Source organism: Gobio gobio (assembly GCF_949357685.1).
Source record: "Gobio gobio genome assembly, chromosome: 4".
NCBI classification, from domain to species: Eukaryota; Metazoa; Chordata; class Actinopteri; order Cypriniformes; family Gobionidae; genus Gobio; species Gobio gobio.
Genome location: NC_137100.1, coordinates 61,844,828 through 61,866,318, shown reverse-complemented (window position 1 = coordinate 61,866,318; position 21,491 = coordinate 61,844,828). Strand labels below are relative to the sequence as shown.

Genomic DNA, 21,491 nt, shown 5'->3' with positions numbered 1-21,491 from the left:
CTTATTTACTTAAGGATTTGTATATCCCATTTGACAGCATAATACAGAGGAGGTATAGCATTATAAAACATTCAGCATCAGTGACGTGAAATGTAAAATGAATGGTAAATAATGACTTGTGTACGAATGACCATTGGATGAATTCTACAAACGGACTCTCGTCAATCATTAACCATACAAAAGGCGCCTACAAACACACACATTATCTCTGTGTGTGTGAAGGGAAACCTCCCTATAAAAGCTCCTCCTGAATGATAAGTACATGACAAACAGAAACTCAACACGGAACTCAGCTGTCAGCTGCCATGAACCTACAGCGCCTCTCCTCTCTTCTGCTCTGTGTCGGTGAGTTTGGATTTCTCCATCCTATTCTTGACCTGTCAACCTAAGGGTAAAACTCTTTTTAAAAAATTGTTCTTTCCAGTCCTGACAACTCTAGTCCTTAAAAATGAATTCAATCATAAAATGTTATGTTTTGATTTTGTGCGTGCGTGCGTGAATTTATGTTTTTCATTATGCTTAAATATTTAGATTGCTTCGAAATTATTATTTTTGATTGCAAATTCTATTCAATAATAATAATAAAAATCCTTGTTCATTAATGAGAAAGTAACTTTAGGAAAAAGTGTGTGAAACATGCAACATATCTTCCATGCTCAGTGTACATTTTTTGCATTTTTTTATTTATTTACTTACTTACACAAGACAATTGACTTGACTTGATAGTAAACTTCCTCCAAAACTAGCTTGAACTCTCTAGCTGAGTGAAGTACAGATATTGTGTTTATGTCTCCAGACAGGCTGGGCTGTGGGAAATTGATTCGACTTGTAGTAACATGCCTCTGAATAGCTGAGCTGCGGCTTTTCCCATATAGGTGACGCCAAAAACGCCACACAATTTAAATCTCGGCTGTCTGTTGTCATGTCCAACGTCACAAAGCGCTTATTGTTCATTGCAAAGGACAGAGGATTAGGGCGTCACACTGCTGTGTTAAATATATATATTTAGCTTTCTGAAATAACGTTTGAAAGGTCATCCCTGCACACAATAATAGGTGTGTGTGTGTGTGTTTCTAGGTGAGGAATTTCTTTGACAATTAAACGTAGGATTCCAGTCTGTAGGAGTGTTCGGATCAAATGCATTTACTCACATTCTCGGTGCAGACTTGTTTGACTGCAGCAGTCGCCAGATCATGCCTGTGATAGAAGGCCACACATACACCGCTTTAAAATGTCTGAATGCCGTTGAATACCAATTATCAAAGTGTTTATTAGAAAGAACATTTTCAAGCAAAATAATTGACGACTAAGTTTTAATTGTAAAACAGTTAAAGGTAGGGTAGGCTTTTTTTTAAAAAAACACTTTTTATACTGGTTAAAAAACTCTCGTAATCAATCATTTAAAAGAATTTCAATAATATTAAAACATGTACATATATCTTCTGTGGAAGTCTCTGGGCCAAAAATGTTTGTCCAATCATTGCATTCGGTCTGAATGCAATGATAGGATGTCCTACCTGCCTGTATTTCCATACCTCCGGACATTGGACAACAAACAGCAACCAACTTTTACAGTTCGTCCTGAACCAAAACAACAAGCATTGATGCCATGTCATAACCGTAATTACGAGACGGCAACCGGTGACTTTCTACCCGGAGCTTTTCACGTCTTCACACTCGGATGTAAGCTTTCTGTCAACACTATCAATGCCGAAATGAATCTGCTGCAGAGAGGTGGTATAAATTAAGAGCTCTGTATGTTGTTTCAAACTGATCTCACAGGAAAACATAAGTATTTTACGAGATGGCGATTTCGTATGAATTCGTACCATTTGACTTGTACAAGAACGTATCATTTTCGAACAAATCTCATTATAAAGGACCGCCCCTAAACCTACCCGTCACTGGGGTTTAAACAAATCGTTTGAAAACGTAAGAGATTGTAAAAATCTGTATGAATAATCCACCAATTCAGCAAAACATGAACTAGATACGAATTGCTGTGAGATTGTGTTAGTTGTTTACATTCATTATTAATTAGGGCTGTCAAAAGATTAATCGCGATTAATCGCATCCAAAATAAAAGTTTGTGTTTGCATAATATATGTGTGTGTACTCTGTTAATTATTATTTATATATAAATACACACACAAGCATGTATATATTTAAGAAAAAAATATTATTTTTTATATAAAACATTTATATTTATATATATTATATAAATGTATATACAGTATATACACGCAAATATTTCTTAAATATATACATGAATGTGTGTGTATTTATATATAAATAATAATTAACAGAGTACACACACATATATTATGTAAACACAAACTTTTATTTTGGATGCGATTAATCGCGATTAATCTTTTGACAGCCCTATTATTAATATTATAATGTTATGTGATGTAAGACATGAGGTAACTTAGCGCCGTCTCTCTGATGCTTTGCAGACTCGTTCATGTGTTTTGAAGGACGCTCTGAAGGGAGGGTGGGCTCTTATGCTTTCAAAGCTAGCTTGCTATTGCTAACTTCTCAGAAATTGCCTACCCTACCTTTAATATAGTGTGGTTGCATATTAACTCTTTTCCCGCCAAAACGCTTCCCCGCCATTGAGGGAACTGTTATATGCTAGGGGGGGCGCTATAATGCATCTTCTGAAAGAGTAGACAATCTCCTGATCAAAACACATGCAAAGAAGCAGAAACAAGCGATCATGTGTGATCGTTTGCATATGTAAAATAACACGATCATCAATATTAAGTGAAGTTCCAAACGTAATTTAGGGAGGAGCGAGCCCATCTAATCTTCTAACAGCCAGAGTATATAAACAGCTGCTTACCTCTCCTCAGTCTCAGATGTTCCAGCATCCCACCACCTCCCCAAACTCCACTTTTATCATAGGTACCTTTCCCTACATAATCATTTAGTCCTTATTGGGGTATATCAGAGCTCGAGTGGAAACTGCTTCATCGAGCCCCTCATCAGTAGACAGCAAGCCAAATTAGCTTAACCTAAATATCTTAAGATTATATGGGCAAACGAATTTGTTAAACAGCATATAAATCAAAACTGTCTATGTTACTGAATGGTATGTCGACCCAGGATGAGCTACAGTACTGTGAAGCTTTGGGGGTGTTGATGGACTCCATCTACTCCATCTGTGTTTTGATCATCGTTCTGAATCCGATCTGGATGTAGTCTTTGACAAAAACTGGATTTTATCAGCTTTTTGCTTTATGAAACTTACCCACATTCAAGTGTTGATTAAAAAAAAAAGAATGCATGAAACTTTGCCATGAAATTATTGTAAAAAATTATGTTTGTTTTTTTTTAAACGCTGGCGGGGAAAGAGTTAAAGAAATATGTTATGGAGAACAGAATGTGTGCAGAATATAATGGCATGCAAAAATACAATGATTGTTCGATAGACTGGATAAGTTTATTATAATTTATTGCCACACACCCAGGGCTGGTGGAATTTGTTCCTGCAATTTTCAGACAATGGCACCTTAGATTACTAAGAGGAAATCAAATGGATCCTACATACTTGTTCCTCGTCTTCTTTGCACATTATAAAAAAAAAAAAACATGCCTGTCTTTGTAATCTCTTCATCAAAACTACCCCACCTATGCAACAACGTTACCATGGCTGCTTAAGTTTCAGCCAACAGATGCTGGCTGTGTTTCAGGATGGGAGTAGTCCTCCATGTTCAGGTCTGACTCCATTTTGCATTATAACGCCCGCTTTTCTTGATCCCAATCAATTCCTGATGGATAAAAACATGTTCCAGCCTACGTTTCTTTCTGGCTGAAAATCACTAGTTTCACTGTAGAAACACCTTGTTGTCTTAATTTATCTCTCTGGAATAATCTGACATTAAATGAAAATTTCAGCAGTTCGATGTTGACGTCAAGTAATGTTTTTTATTGTAATTGTTTGCTACGTTTTTTGCCCTTTTTTAATTGACTGACATTTTCGAATCTATAAATAATACTTTCGGTCTTTCTACTTCAAAATGTCCTATTGAATTCAACGTGTTACTTGCTGTTTCTTTGTGATTAATTGTGAAACGTGCTAGACTAAAAATGGATTGTACACCGTTTTGTTTTTCAGTGTAGAAATGAACATGACACAGACTGGATTCAAACCCACATACAATATGTGCATCCTTCTCAATATGTAGAAGAACTCACACCAACAATTTTTTTCCCACATCAAACGTTTTATTATATTGAGCGTTTTAACATGACTGGAATGCTTCATACATTTTATAAAGAGAACTTGGTAACAGTTGTCAAAACAAGAAAAAGAGACATAAAGGACTCTAATTTTGTATTGTAGTTGCAGCAGGTGCAACGTTACATCACATAACCTCAACTTTTCCACTCGTTTATGCCTTTCACTCTCATTTTTCTCTCTCTCTCACACACACATACACAGCTAGTTTGCTCAGTACAATATACATGGGGTGTTTACAGCATGACTCAACATCAACCGCAACATTAGAAGATTAACCTCTCTTTATATTCCCTAATTGAGGTTAATGTGTCATTGTGATTATAATGAAGCGTTTGATCCTGTTATTATTTGCAAACTGGGCCGAAACAGCATTCCTCACGATATAAGAAGTTACTACATTTCTACTGTGATATAACAGACTGTGATTCATTGTGTGTGTCTGTGTGTGCAGCTTGCAGTGCAGTTTTCACTATAAGAACAGCAGCCGCTCACACATCTGCACTGGATCATGTGACCGTGATGTCATCATCAGGGGAGGGGCTTCAGAGTGCCTTTGGTGAAGATTTGGAATCTGATGATGATCAGGATCCATCAGGAATGTTCAATGATCCATCTTTGTTTAAAGGTACACTATGTCACTTTTACCCTGACTTACCCTGATCCTATTATAGTAAGTGTTGTTTATATTTAGAACTAGAGGGATGGTTTTCTCTGGAAATGATGTGCATACGTCACTCGCCTGTGCGCGCCTCATCATATCCATAAATAGAGAAATGTTGTATGGGTTAGTTTTCATAACGAGCAATAAAGGTTGACATGGATAAGCTAAATCTCGAAACTCCAGGGCCGAACAAAGGCAAAAAGAGAACGTGACTGAGCTCGTAATAAAACAAGAATCAACATTGCTTTGGCTTTTCGGGGGCAACGAGAACTGAGGGATTTGAAATGAGGCGCAGAGATGGCGTTTTTATTACTCAATAGGCGAGTAAGGTTTTTCATTGAACAGATAAATTGCTAACGGAGTTCATTGTAATGCATTATCTATTGTGAAGGCTTGTTTCATTTAAGTGCTGTGCTGGAATTTATTTTCAAGGAAGTACCGTGTCTAATAATGGGTAAAGATACAGTCTTCAGCTAGTCAGCTTGAGATCCTTTCCATCTAAACTGGTTATATCTCTTAAGACTAGTAGTGAATATTTTATGAGCAGTAGGATAACCATATTCAGCCGAAGCACAACCAAAACAATGTTTTTCCGCAAAAAACATGTGGAAGAACATTTTGATTTTCATCTGCTAGAGGGACAAAAGTTACACAGTGTACTTAAAGGTACACACACAAACTTTTCCACTTGTGAAAATCTCCCTCAGACGTCAATTATTCTTAAATTAAACTAATTATACTAACCTTTTGGAATTTTAATAAGGACATTAAATGCATCATCAATGAACCACAAAGGTTAACTTGTGCATTAGGTTAACACAGTTTTATTATAATAACAGTTACTGGGTGAATCTTGCTAAAAGCATGATCAGTTATATTTTACTCTAAAATCAAAAGAAAAAATATAGGAAAATATATATTGCACACTCAGTACCGTGCCATTCCCTTTATCAATTTCAGCAATACTACATTAAAGGCACAATATGTAAGATTATGGATTCAAATATCCTAAAACCACTTTAACAAGGTTATATATTTTATTGACTTGTGTACTTACATTATCCCAAATGTTTCCAAGAATGTTTAAATCCAGAGAAATAAGCGATTTTAAACAGGACACTGTCCGTGGAAACACCAAAAACGCTTTAATATCTGATGTGTTTTATTAGACAGGTGAGCAGCTGTTTTGATACATTCATCGCCAGAAAACTAATGATTGTTATACAGCTCAACACAGTTAGTCTTATTGTTTAAATCTGGTTTTCTTGATTTACAGCGAGTACCATGTTTTACCATGCAGTGCAACAAGTGTCTCATAGCCGCCGAGCAAACGCACCGAGTAGCTTTATAACATAACATTCAAATGTATCTAATATGATAAAACAGTGCTGCGTTACCTCTCATACGCATGAGGGGCATAATAAAAGCTCCACTGCTCTCGGGCCATGTGTCGCGAATCTCGCGATTGTCTCTCATTATTAGCAATCGCTCCAGCAACCTCGGTGACTTATTTATATCAAGCGATTTAAGTGCTTTATGGACATCGACATGTGTCGCGATTAGGGTTGGGTATCTTTTGGGTTTTTTAGGATACCAGTGCCAAACCGTTACTTTTAAAACGATACCGGTGCCTAAACGGTGCCTGAACCGATAATTTTTTTTTATTTTTAAGAGCCACAAAACGAGGTGGATGAGATTAAAGAATGGCTTTTTATTGCATTTTTTTATTATTACTTATATTGAACCATTTATTAAAAGTTTGAAGCATACTTAAATATATAAATATAAATAATTGCAAAACACAATTTACTTAACAAATTCACAGTAAACCTAAGCCACCTAACCCAACTACAATAAGCCTAATAACACTAAATAACAGTTACACTACAGTACTAATGACAGCAAAGTATGCTACAAATCAGCTTCAAGGTTCAGCTTTATTTTGCAGAAATATGACCATATTCTCTGGCGTAATATTTTATAAACGAATCCCTTATCGTTTCCATGGTGACGCGTCATGCTTCTCACATGACACACAACAGCCGCAATAGTGCTGCATGACAGCTCAGCTGTATCGGGTTTATTTAAAAAAAAAAAAAATGTATTCAAAATATTCACAAACTTGTTAACTATGTCATGAACTATCTTCTATTATGATTTTCCAATATGTGTAAGTGATTGTGTCGTGTGTTAGTTGATCTATAATGCGCGATGGGCGGCATCAATGTTAAATTAGTTTCTTCAGAGAATCGGATCTGTCGGATTTACAAAACGTATATTCATCCACGTCTCATGAAATATATATATAACCATACCGGTTATATAGGTACCGATGCCGGTACCCAACCCTAGTCGCAATTGTCTCTCATTAGCAATCGCTCCAGTGGCCTTGTTCCGCTCCAATTGACCTATCGGTAAACCCCGCCCCCTTAGTTACTGTTGCTAACTCGGACAAACAAACAGAGTTGCTATATCTTACAATGACAGCTGTCAGTTTGAAAACCTTATCCCAAGATGTTTTTGGACACAGAATGTAGCGTATACCCCGTCCGAATGATGGCCAAACTTTACTGATGGTTTATTATGTCCTTTTTCACTCCAAAAAATCATCGTAAGAGCTGAACAAACAAAGCATAAGAAGTGCGCACTAACGTCTCATTCACAAACTAGCTCTCTCACCGTTGCTCTCTCCGTTGCATTACCATTAACATACACAGCAAACTACTCAAAAACACTCTACTATAAAACTAACAGTAAACAAACATATACACAGAGCTTATGACTTTTCGAGGGTGCAGTTAATAACTGGTAACATTAAACTTTGTATCTGCAAAACAACTCCTATAAACTGCGTGTGAGCTCTCCCTTTCACCACCCGTAGACTATAATACCCATCAAAATAGGAGTTCTCCTTAGTAGGACAGATAATGTAGACCTTAAACATATCTAAAATTAAATTAATTTACATATAACCAGTTTATTATGGAGAGGCACTGAAATGTAGACCTTCGTGTTTTTGACCTACAGTGTTACATGACGTGAGAACAGTTAGTTATTTCGGTTTGTATGTTAGCAGTGACTTTAATCGTAACTTAATAAGAGTATGACAAACAGAAAATCCTCTCAGGATCCCTGGAATCAGTGTTTCAGTACCTTAACCATAAACACCATCAAACCGATGAGAACTTTGGATTTTCCAATGTTTCTCTATGGCGCTGAAATCTAAAGATGTCCGAGTTCCGGTCCCAGCGCAACTGATACTCAACTGCTATTGGCTAGGGGAGGGGCTTACCGATAGGTCAATTGCTTTCAGCCTCACCCTGCTTCATACTACAGTAACGTTAATAAATCTTTAATACATTAGCTCATCCATGATTATGATTTCTGTCCGAGTCCCGTAGGATTCCCATGATTCCGCGAAATCAAGACGTCATTAAGATATGCCTTTGTTTTGAATAAGTGACCTCTTGCACGAAAATTACATACTGTGCCTTTAATGGCAATAAAAAATATATACATGTCATTACAATGCAAATGATTAAAGTAAATGTTTGTAATACAACTGTAAATGAATTGCATACAACAAAACAACATACGACAGAATGTTAAAGGGTAACTCAACCCCCGATCAGAGCCTAACTCCACCCACTGGCAATATTTGAAAAATGCTGGAAAAGTGGGCCGAGCCCAGCAGAGACAGAGGGGACGAATCGAGAGCGGGGCTGAGACACCTGAGACCCCCAGTGATGGATTGATTAGGGCGTGGTGAGCTCGTGCCAGGGGTGTGGGTAGTGAGCCGCTGGAAGAGCCAACATACGTCACAATAACCAACAACATCCAATAGGAAAATTCAACTGCAGTAGCCCCCGTTCAACCTTAAAAGGGCTGCACTCAGACGTTTTTACACCATATATTGTAGAATTAAAACACTTTATACCCAAATGTCAAAACATTTACTCTAATGAACAGCACTAATAAAGCCCCAGTCTTGGAGGTTATAAACAAAAAAAGTTGTTTTAGGGTTTAGTTACCCTTTAAAGGATTGTGCTGCACTAGCTTAAAGGGTTAGTTCACCCAAAAATGAAAATTCTGTCATTAATTACTCACCCTCATGTCGTTCGACACCTGTAAGTCCTCCGTTCATATTCGGAACACAAATAAAGATATTTTAGTGTAAAGCTGATGGCTGAGAAATATGGGGCGCCATTTGTAAAGCGACTCACGCTGAAAATAACAGCAACATTTTGACACATTTAGCTTCAAACAATGTTTAAAAAACTGGTATGAATTTTTGGGGGTCACTTTTTTAGCACATTTACAACAATATTTATCAACTTAGAGAAATTTTAAATAGTTAAATCTAAATGTTATATCTAAATCTAAATGTTAAATCTAAATCTAAATGTTAAATCTAAATGTTAAATCTAAATCTAAATGCTAAATCTAAATCTAAATGTTAAATCTAAATCTAAATGTTAAATCTAAATCTAAATGTTAAATCTAAATCTAAATGTTAAATCTAAATGTTAAATCTAAATCTAAATGCTAAATCTAAATCTAAATGTTAAATCTAAATCTAAATGTTAAATCTAAATATAAATGTTGAATCTAAATCTAAATGCTAAATCTAAATGTTAAATCTAAACGTTAAATCTAAATGTTACATCTAAATCTAAATGTAAAATCTAAATGTTAAATCTAAATACAAAATCTAAATCTAAATGTTAAATCTAAATGTTAAATCTAAATATAAATGTTGAATCTAAATGTTTCGGGTGAAACTAAATATTTAACTAATATGCAAATTCAGAATGCAGATAACCGGTTTTAAAATTTAGATTTAACATTTAGATTTTACATTTAGATTTAGATGTAACATTTAGATTTAACGTTTAGATTTAACATTTAGATTTAGCATTTAGATTTAGATTTAACATTTAGATTTAGATTTAACATTTAGATTTAGATTTAACATTTAGATTTAGATTTAGCATTTAGATTTAACATTTAGATTTAGATTTAGATTTAACATTTAGATTTAGATTTAACATTTAGATATAACATTTAGATTTAGATTTAACATTTAGATTTAACAATTAACATTTAGATTTAACATTTAACATTTAGATTTAACTATTTAAAATATCTCTAAGTTGACAAATATTGTTGTAAATGTGCTAAAAAAGTGACCGCCAAAAATTCATACCAGTTTTTTAAACATTGTTTGAAGCAAAATTTGTCAAAATGTTGCTGTTATTTTCAGCGTGAGCCGCTTTACAAACGGCGCCCCATAGAGAAAGGCTTCAGATAGGCCTCCATTGGCATTCAGTACATTTACACTCCCAAGACCCATAAAAGGCACTTAAAACGTCGTAACAAAGTCCATCTCACCACAGTGACACAGTGTCTCACCGCAGATCCGGCGCTCGGACATATGACCCAGAAGCGATTTGTTTACGAGCAGAGGAAGACGCGTGTGTCTAAGCTGTTGAATTCTACATTGATCGTGCTTTAGGTCTCGGCGTAGTGCTCAAAATGGGGCTGAAGTGTGCATTTCATGGATTCCCGAACCCCGGCGCTACATCATATTCTCGCGCATGCGTCGTGGAGGCATTCACGGAAGACAATACAAGTTGGATAAAGGTGTTATTTAGATTTTTTTTTGCGCACAAAAACTATTGTCGTCGCATCGTAAAATTATTGTAGAGTCACTGTGGTGAGATGGACTTTGTAACGACGTTTTAAGTGCCTTTCATGGATCTTGGGAGTGTAAATGTACTGAATGCCAATGGACGCCTATCTGAAGCCTTTCTCAGCCTTTCAACTAAAATATCTTCATTTGTGTTCAGAATATGAACGGAGGACTTACGGGTGTCGAACGACATGAGGGTGAGGAATTAATGACAGAATTTTCATTTTTGGGTGAACTAACCCTTTAAATTAATTCAATAAATTGACCAAGCATCAAGTGTAGAGATATTTGGTGAAAAAGAAAGTAATGACACGAAAATAAATGTAAAAATAAATTAATAAAAATTCCGTCAGTAACTCTGTGTGTGTGTGTGTGTGTGTGTGTGTGTGTGTGTGTGTGTGTGTGTGTGTGTGTGGCCACTGAGGACAGAAGGTCATGACCCCTTCTCACCAAACACTACAGCCTTCCTTCAGCATTTCAGGAAATCCAGATAATCTATAACAACTTCATTACACCTCAGTGATTAAAATCATCAACTTATACAATTTAACAACAATTTATTTAAAGTTTAAAGGTCCCATGGCATGGCATTTTTCTATTATTTTATAATGTTTCCTGAGGTGTACTTATATTGTTAGTATGATTTTTACATCATAAAATGTCATAATTTAGAAATAAAAGGCATTTTTTATATACTGCTGTTTGCCCTGTGGCTGAATGCCCTGCTTCAAGAGGCGTGTCTGCTGTGAGACTTCAGTAAAAACGCCCACTGTTGTGATTGGCTGACAAGTATAGAAAACAAATATTCTCACTCTCTGTCACGGATTATACTGACAAGGCAAGTGTTGGACCCAAGTGCAGTTTAATCAAAAACATCAAAACATAAAACAAAACCTTGGCAATACTCAAAACAAAGACTTTACATTGCAAACATAAACCTCACCTATACAGCAGGTAACAACATCAATAACAGACAAGGACACACGGCAAACATGAGGGCTTAAATACACTGAGACTAATGACAAGACAAGTGACACCTGTGAACCGTGATTAAACAATGAACCAATGACAGGACAAGACACAAGATCACATGAGGGCATGGGAATCACATGACAATGCAACATGACAAAACCAGGAAGTGAAAGAACAAGACAAACTTAGAAACATGACACTCAAACATGAACAAGGAACAATGAACATGAACCAACACCAAAACACCCTGTGACACTCTCATTGTGTCTCTCATGTCTCTTATTCTTTCAGTAACCCAAGTCAGTATAGACGAGCAGAATCAAAAGCGGTCTGGGCGCAAAAAGAACAAAGGAAGAAAAAAGAATAAAAATATCACACCTCTTCAGCCAAAGCACACATCTGGTCACAGGAGCCACAGTACCACCGCTGACCCCTGCCTGACCTCTCACGTGGACTACTGCATCCACGGCCACTGCACTTACCTGCAAGGCCTGAGAGATCCCGTCTGTGTGTGAGTGACGCTGCAACACATTTATTGACGTTCACTCAGAGGATTCAAAGTGTTATAATTCATGAAAATCAGGCAAATGTTGGATGTTCAAAGTATTGAATGTATGATTGTTTCAGATGTAAGAGAGGTTATGACGGAGAACGCTGTGGGATCCAGCTCCTCGAGACGTCTCGGGACGAGGGCAGCACTGAAACGACCCACACCGCGCTCGTCATCATGGCTGTCGTCCTGTCAGTCATCAGCTGTCTCGCCATCCTGCTTATGGTCTGCGTGCAGTAAGTACACTTGCTAAATATTCAGTACACCCACCCACACACACTCATTGATCTCACAAAACACGCCTGGGTTATAATAGGCACCTATTGTGACAGCATTCATATATACACCATCAGTTTGGACACACCTACTCATTCTATATCATTATTATTGTAAATCATACTACGCCTAAGCTATGAGATAACATATAAGTATGGAAATTATGTAGCGACCAAAACGTGGGAAGCAAATCTCTCTTATAGCTTATTTGAGCTTCTACGTCGACTAGATTCCAGATCTGCTCGTACTGGATATTCATAAACACACTTTGCAAGGTGTATCTTCGAATGCTTTTGAATGATGTATTCTGGACATTTTATGATGCTTTTTTTCCTCCACTGTCCAGTCCAACTAATCCATTTAAAAAAATCATAATTTCAATGAAAACTTTAGTTTTGTGAAGGAATTCATTGGCTATGTAAGCATTTTATATTTGTCTATTAAATAATTTTTTTACACGGAAGCCTGTATATCAAAAGGTTTTTATATGTAAGGGATTGAATGCAGTGGCCCAGTCGTTACTGTTATGATCAGGACATGACAATATTAGTCCTCTGAGGTCATTTTCACTAGCCTGACAAGTAGGGTGACCACCTGTCCCGCTTTGCGTTGTACCCACAGCATTTTCACCCCTTGTCCCGCATGTCGCATATTGAGAAAATGTCTCGCATTTTCATCAGTCTGTTGATTTTTAATGATCATATTGAGAAAACATGCATGCATTCTTTTGCCTTTTTAAGAAAGCATTTTATTTATTATTTTGGCGGCATCGTTTTTCACCTATATTTAACAGCGCTTCGTCAGAAGTAACATCCCGCCTTACACAAATATACAAAAGCCGTTTTTTAAATCATATCCAATGGTTGAAAAGAAAGGAGTAAACACGGTCACTAGTAGGTTGTGACGGCTGTCAATCAAAATGTGGAGCGGTGAATCGTTCCATGTGTTCCCTGTCAGAAAACGAATGGATAGTTCTGTATATAAATTAATATATAAGATTAACTAATTTCATGTTGTTTTATGTTTTATTTGTTTCATTATTTATTTAGTTGGATTTTAGTTGCACTTGGTCAGAACTGTTTCAAAAATAGTTATCTGCATGATGCCTGCTACCTTTGGGCTCAGTGATGTTGAATTTAAGATTATACAACAGTTTCAGGTTATGTTTTAGTGTTGGTAACATGTCCCACATTGTCCCACACAAACTTAGTAATTGTCCCACATTTAATTTGTTTGATGGTGGTCACCCTACTGACAAGCCAGACCCACATCAAGATGTTGGGTCTGGGAACTCACCATTGTCAGGGCTCAATCCGTGGGTCGGGATAAACGGTTGTCTTTCAAATTCCCTCTGCTCGCAATAGGATAGCGCTACAACCAACCAGAGCGCTATCAGTGAGTGGTGAGACAACAATCACAAGCGTGTTGTGGCTGAGTCCCATGCGTTGTCCCACCAGCGGAGCTAGTTGATAGATTAAACTTTTGCCGAATCCGGTCGTCAAAACTCTGAACACGTCTTCTTCAGAGCCATTCTTTGTTAGCAGGGAAGTAGCAGGGAATTGACGCGGAACCGTCGCAACTCTGCCCTCATTATGTTAAGCCCGCCCACCGGCTCTATACACGATGTGATTGGCCTGACTACAGTTTGGTTTTTTAAACTCGCAAGCCAACGGAGAGTTGCTGCTAGACGACCCTGGTTGCAAATTACATTTGCTGCCACTAGAATACATCTAGATTTCTAGGCTACATTTTCAACACATTACAATTGAGACGCCAGATGTATTATGTATAAAACAAGAGAGCACTCATTAAAGGGTTAGTTCACCCAAAAACAAAAATTCTTTCCTTAATTAATTACTCACTTCCAAACCCGTACACAAATTAAGATCTTTGTGATGAAATCTAAGAGCTTTCTGATCCTCCATTGAGAGCTACACAACTACCACTTTGACGCTTCAAAAAGTTCATAAAGAGATTGTAAAACTAATCCATATGAATTAAGTGGTTTAGTCCAAATTTTCTGAAGAAATTTTAGTCCAAATTTTCATTTTTGGGTGAACTAACCCTTTATTGCAGCTTTCATTGGCCAAGCACCGCTTAAGAGGACGTCTGACTGACATGTAAAGCGACCAATCACAGTTTAGGGGTGTGAAAATCTAAAGTCGATGCCCCTACGATAACAGACCGGCGTGCATCTAATAAATGATTCATTTATCTCTTTCCCCACCAAAAACTGAATTTTCCATTATTTGTGAGAAAACGCTTCCCTGCCAAACACAGAATTTTCCGGGTTTCCGTTTTTTCCCTGTTATACGCTAGGGGGGCGTTATTACGCATCTTCTGAATGAGTACAGAATCTCCTGATCAAAACACAGACGAGGAAGACGCAAAAAAACATCTTCCTTTTAATTTAATTTTAATTAAATTAAAATGTAATTTTCTCAGCTTTTTGCGCAAAATTTGGCTGTTTAATGAAACTTACCCATATTTAAGTGCTGATAAAAAAAGAATGCAATTTTGAAAAAAAAAGGTTTAAAAGCAGAGGGTCTGCTCTTTCTTTTGATATATTGCAGGCTCAGATATTCATATAACAAAATATTCTATGGGCCATTATATTTTTGTAGCCTAGAAATCTAGACGCACCCTAGCGGCAGCAAATCTAATTTGCAGCCAGGGTAGTCTAGCAACTCTCAGTTGGCTTGCGAGCTGGAAAAACCAACTCTGGCCAGGCCAATCACATTGTGTATAGAGTTGGTGGGTTGGTAACATAATTATGGCAGAGTTGCCGCGGTTCCGCGTTTTACTCGAAAAAAAAGAAGCTGGCGAACAGCGGTCTTTCTGCTTTGGCCGCGACTCTGGAAGACTTGGAGTTAAGCTTTACTTTGAGAAAAGGACTAAGAACGGCACTGAAGTCATCTGAGTTTTGCGGACCGGATACGGCGAAAGTTAATCCATCAAATAGCTCCGCTTCACCTTCTTCGTTGCTCTGGTTGCACTCTAAAACCGGATAAGTTGAGTTTACTAAAGTGGTTGCCCTAAAAAATTTAAGTAATGATTACTTGATAAACTTGAGTTAAATTTATTTAAAGATATTAGTCGTTCTAATAACTATTTTAAATTGAATAGACTAAATACTTTAATTTTAAGTAATACCGCTGTTTAATTACTTCACTTCTCTTTTTAATTGCATTAAGTTGTTCTTACTTAAACCGTTTAAGTTTTGTCAACTTAATTCTATCTGGGATCTGAGGAAGTGTACTCCCAGAGTGCATTGTGGCATGAATAAATTAATTGCTTCGTTTTACTATTTTTGCCTTTATTTTACTATTTGAACAAACATAGAGGGATTATATCAACTCAATTAAAAGGTTATGCCATAAATATTAGCAAAACAAATGTTAAAAGGTTATTATTTGACATGAAAAATAGTTATGTTCTTTATCATTAATGGACAAATATTATATATATATATATATATATATATATATATATATTACTTCCCTTGTTTTGAAATCAATTTCTTGTTGCATTGCTGCATTAATAGGAAGTTAATTACTATAATATGAATGAAGTTCCAAGTGTCCAACCAAAGGGAACACTAATCACAATTATAGTGAGAAGAAGTGGAGGAAATGAGTGATAAGTCTAGAAAAAATTGCCCCGCCTCAAAAACACTTTGCCCGTCCGCCCGTCCACCCGCTTGTTTTTTTGCTTTGCCAAAATGGTACTCAAACCAGTCAAGTAATGTTTACTTGAGTTTTCTAAGTAACGAAGGCATAGCATGCAAATAGTTCAGATTACTTACTTGTTTTAAGTAAGGTCAACAAATTATTGGACATTAAGTAAAGTTTACTAAAAAAGTCTTAGTAAGAACAACTGTTGGATTTTACAGTGTGGTTGTAGCGCTATCCTATTGCGTGCAGAGCGAATTTGAAAGACAACCGTTTATCCCGACCCACGGATTGAGCCCTGCCAATGGTGAGTTCCCAGACCCAACATCTTGATGTGGGTCTGGCTTGTCAGGCTAATATTTTTGTGAAAATGATCAAAAACCCTGACGGTGGCGGGCAACTTTTTTCAAAAACGCTGGCGGGGAAAGAGTTAAGAAGGTTGTGCACGTTTACTGCAACAGTGGCGCTGCAAACTTCACATACTTTTGAAAATCCAGCGTTTCGTTGATCCTGGTTAAGCGCTCATTGTCGCAGTTGTAAACACGGCGGCTTTCTTCTTCCATGAGGGGGCTTGGCGTCACAACGGCTTTGTTTCCATGCAGACTACTAAAGAATGCGACCCAGAAATCCTGGAGAATTCAACCAATCAGATGACAACTTCGAAACTATCGAAGTGTTTCCCATCTTGTGTGCCTTGTGCAGAGTATCCTTGTGCATCAGACGTCTGAGGCCCTGTTCCAAATGGCACACTTCATGACATGCACTTTCGGTCTAAGAATGGCTGCATGCGCGTGTCCATGAGGCCGTATAGGGTGTCCCATTTGTCATTGTAGGTTTCAGAAGGGTGTCGTTCAGAATCGATATGCACTCTCGATGCGCACTTTTCCTGAGCCCGCACTGAAGCGAGCTCCGCAGCAGATTTTTTCCCGACAGTCAAAGCAGTGTTACGTCATGAAAGAGCGGACTCTTAGGAAGACCGCGAGTGTTAAGGGGGCCATTTGGGACAGGGCCTGAGGCTGAGACTATTCACTACATTACAATTCAGATGCTAGATGGCGCCAGATGTATAATGTATAAAACAGTAGAGCGCTCTTTAATGAATAATGGTGCAGGGATGACGTCAAAACCCAGAAGACTAATTCGCCCGTTTTCTTTGTGAATTTTCCTATGGGGTTTTATAATAGGGTTTTTCAATATATGAGTAAAATAAAGCCTATGGAAGCTGAATAAAAAATAAAAAAGGTAATTGCGTAAAAAAAATTTTTCTCAGAATTGTTTGATATTAACTCGCAATTGTGAGTTATAAAGTCAAAATTGCATGAAAGTCGCAATTGCATGTTATAAAGTTAAAATTGCGAAATAAAAAATAAAAAAATGTCCGAGCACTGATGGCGTGAGGAACCTATTGGAATTGCTCGGTCTATTATTCTTCTTCTCCTAAATAAATCACATTTTTGAGGGCCTAAACATGCTCGAAAACTCATGAAACTTTGCACACATGTCAGAAGTGGTGAAAATTTACTTCTGATATGGGTTTAAGAATTTGGTGTGGTAAAATGGCTCGATAGCGCCACCTACAAAATTTAAATTAAGCGCCGTTTGCACTACGTTTCACGTACAAGTATTACATTTGGTACACACATGTAACAGCCCAATACCTACACACACACAAATCTGAACAGGAACAGGAACAGGAACAGGAAGTGAGATATTTGGAATTTTCTCTGGAATTTGGAATGTTTGCAGTTTTTGCCATTTCTAGGCCTCATTCTTCAACATACTCCTCCTACAGTTTTAATTGGATAATCATCATATTTGGTCAGTCTAATCTAAAGGCCTTTGCAATGTTCAATTGTGAAGATCTGGAGTTTTCGCTGAAGGGCGTGTCCGTGGCGCCCTGATGTTTCGCCATGAAACAGGAAGCTGTTGTAACATGGGCATACAATGTCCGATCTGCCCCAAACTTCAAGTTTTATTAGAGTCCAGGCCTGAAGACATCTATATGCCAATATTCAGTTACAGTCATAGCGCCACCTGCTGGCAACAGGAAGTGTGGCCCATCTGCCCCCCGGGCGCCGCAGCAATATGGCTGCCCACTGCCCTGGGTGTGTTTTCACAGTGTGTGTGTGTTCACTACTGTGTGTGTGCACTTGGATGGGTTAAATGCAGAGCACAAATTCCAAGTATGGGTCACCATACTTGGCCACACGTCACTTCACTTTCACTTTCAAATGCATGTCACCCACTAGTCACTGTTTTCAGGAGAATTATGAACTATCCAAAGTTTCCCGGCCGTTTCATCACTGCCTGCAACTTTTATTGCTGGTTATTATCTCTTCATAACTTGCAATTGTGACTTAAAAAAAAAAAGCAGAATTGTGAGAAAGTCGCAATTACCTTTTATATTTTTTATTCAGTGAAGGAAACAAAGTTTCATAAAAGCCTGTGGTAAACATAGGTTGATGATAGTTTGGCTTCACACACACCCATACCTAAAACGCAAATTTTGAAGCAGTTATGTTTATTTATTAAAACGTATGTTGCTAATAAGTTACTAGGTGTGAGTGTGTGCAGTTTACGTTCATGAATGATTCTGCAATTGAGCAGTCAGATTTGAGGGTTTTTTAATGCAAATTCAACATACAAGAATAAATAACTACATACATATATTCCTACATTCAACCGTCATCAAGTACAATGGGAAGCAATTACATTAGTATTTAATAAGAGCTTAGAAGTAAGTACATTAAAAAAAAAAAATTGATTGTTGGATTTACTTAAAAAAGCAGTGTCAAGTGGGTTCCACGCAACTGTATTGAGTAATTTGTACAAATAACAATTTAGTCGTATAAACAAAACAAATTCAAGTAAAGCTGACAAAATTTCTTTGAGTAAATACAAATCATTTGAATGTGTCACTGTTACATAATATTTATATGTGCAGTTTACTTAATAATGTTATGTTAACTTTATAAAAGTTTATTCCGTAAGCTGAAGATATTTATTAACTTATTAATTTACCATATTAAATTAACTTATTTGCTCTACAACAACTAAGTTAAGTTAATGTAGTTACATGAGTTTTTAAGTAATATGAACAAGGGTGGTTTGAGTGAAACTAACATCAGTGAAAGTGAATATTTTGGAGAACTGTACTAAATGTATTTATCGTTGTCTTGTTTTTATATTCCAGCTATAGAACACATCATCGCTTTCAGGCAGCTTTCCTGAGCTCCACTAACGAGAGAGAGAAACTAGAGAAGAAGAACATAATGGTGTGAAGAGAAAGTAAGTCTTTATTTATGGGTTGCTCAATGTAAAATTCTGTAGTCCTTTCATATGGTGCGTTCAAGCCCTCCTGGGATGTTCGTATTTATGAGGTGAGAAGTCATGTTTACGACATCATGTGCGTTCAAGTCTCTTTGGTCGGAGCAAGATGGCGGTGTACCTTCTTTTAATGAATTTCACGAAAATACAGCAAGGTTTGTTAACTCTGCTTAGGAGAAAATAAAGAACAATGTTTTTAAAGGGTTAGTTCACCCAAAAATGAAAATTCTGTCATTAATTACTCACCTTCATGTCGTTCGACACCCGTAAGACCTTCGGAACACAAATGAAGATATTTTTGTTGAAAGCTGATGGCTGAGAAAGGCTTCAGATAGGCCTCCATTGGCATTCAGTACATTTACACTCTCAAGACCCATAAAAGGCTCTTAAAACGTCATTACAAAGTCCATCTCACCACAGTGGCTGTACAATAATTTTACGATGCGACGACAATAGTTTTTGTGAGCAAAAAAAAATCTAATAACACCTTTATCCAACTTGTATTGTCTTCCGTGTGTGCCTCCACGACGCATGCGCGAGAATATGACGCAGATCCGGCGCTCGGACACATGACCCAGAAGGGATTTGTTTACAAGCAGAGGAAGACGCGCGTATCTAAGCTGTTGGATTCTACATTGATCGTGCTTTAGGTCTCGGCGTAGTTCTCAAAATGGGGCTTAAGTGTGCATTTCATGGATTCCCGAACACCGGCGCTACGTCATATTCTCGCGCATGCGTCGTGGAGGCAGACACGGAAGACAAGAAGAGGTTGAATAAAGTCGTTATTTAGATTTTTTTTTGCGCACAAAAACTATTGTCGTCGCTTCGTAAAATTATTGTAGAGTCACTGTGGTGAGATGGACTTTGTAACGACGTTTTAAGTGCCTTTTATCTGTCTTGGGAGTATAAGTGTACTGAATGCCAATGGAGGCCTGTCTGAAGCCTTTTTCAGACATCAGCTTTCAACAAAAATATCTTCATTTTTGTTCCGAAGATGAACGGAGGTCTTACGGGTGTCGAACGACATAAGGGTGAGTAATTAATGACAGAATTTTCATTTTTGGGTGAACTAACCCTTTAAAGAAAATCCCGAACTTCCCACTGGTATTTACAACTTCATGGAGGCGTTCAACTCATAAATACGATCTTTACGACATGACTTGAACGTACCATTAGGGTGTAGTTTGCTACCATTAAAACATCTACAATTCCATCAATTTCACTTTATATATTTAATCCTTTTTGTTTCAGGCAGAAGTCACACCGATGTCACTGCTGTGGATTGCACTACAGATATATTGCACATAAGGTGCGTCCCAATGCACGCGCGTACTTATGCACTATCCTATGCCGTTTTGTAGTATAAACAGTGTGAGTAGTGTTATACACTGAAAAAAAGTGCACTTTAAATACCCGGAGGATGCACTTAATTAACCCCCCTAAAAAATATGAAGTGTGGAATGACTTCATGTCTCAGCTTTAATTACATAGCGGAGGGGGAGGGGCTATCAGACTCCAATGTTGAATGATAAAATAACTTTAAAAATGAATACACTGCTTGGTTGAGTACATAGTGTATAGTGCATCATTTGGTACGCATCTAGATTAATATAATAAACCCTATTGTAACTTATTGTTTGTACCTATTTATTAACAAATACAATTTCCTTAGTATTTGTTTTTATTTTGATAATAAAGTAATGTTTATTTGATATGCAATATTTATGTACACATATGAAATAAAGGACACTCTCATAAGATTTGCGTCTGCCTTTCAGTCTTCTTTCCTTCCTTTTCTCTTTCTGTGAGTTCTTCTATTAGTAACATTAGTCCCAGACTAAAATGCATGTTTGTGCTGTTTTTAAATATCTTGAAATATGGCAGTGCCGTTGTTTTGTCTCAAGATGCGCACCACTAATGTTTTTTAGGCACGTTTATAAAAGCTACTTAAATGGCCTAATCCTGTATTAATGAAACCAGGACTATATGTCAATCGACAGATGAAAGCAGACGTCCAACACAGTCATTACCTTAAGCCTGCTCAGGTGGAGTCTCTAGCGCCTCTCCCTGCAATTTTCTGCGAAGTCCAATTATGA

At 37.2% G+C, this 21,491-nt stretch overlaps 1 protein-coding gene across 1 annotated transcript; it reads left to right on the top strand.

Annotated features, from left to right (window-relative positions):
• The first annotated feature begins 273 nt into the window (after positions 1 to 273).
• On the top strand, positions 274 to 21,155 carry areg (amphiregulin). The gene is made up of 6 exons (XM_079814428.1): positions 274 to 345; positions 4,698 to 4,871; positions 11,863 to 12,082; positions 12,199 to 12,357; positions 19,262 to 19,356; positions 20,647 to 21,155. Exons 1-5 carry the CDS (start codon positions 306 to 308, stop codon positions 19,347 to 19,349), a joined length of 681 nt encoding a protein of 226 aa, XP_079670554.1. The 5' UTR covers positions 274 to 305; the 3' UTR covers positions 19,350 to 19,356; positions 20,647 to 21,155.
• The last annotated feature ends 336 nt before the right edge of the window (positions 21,156 to 21,491 follow it).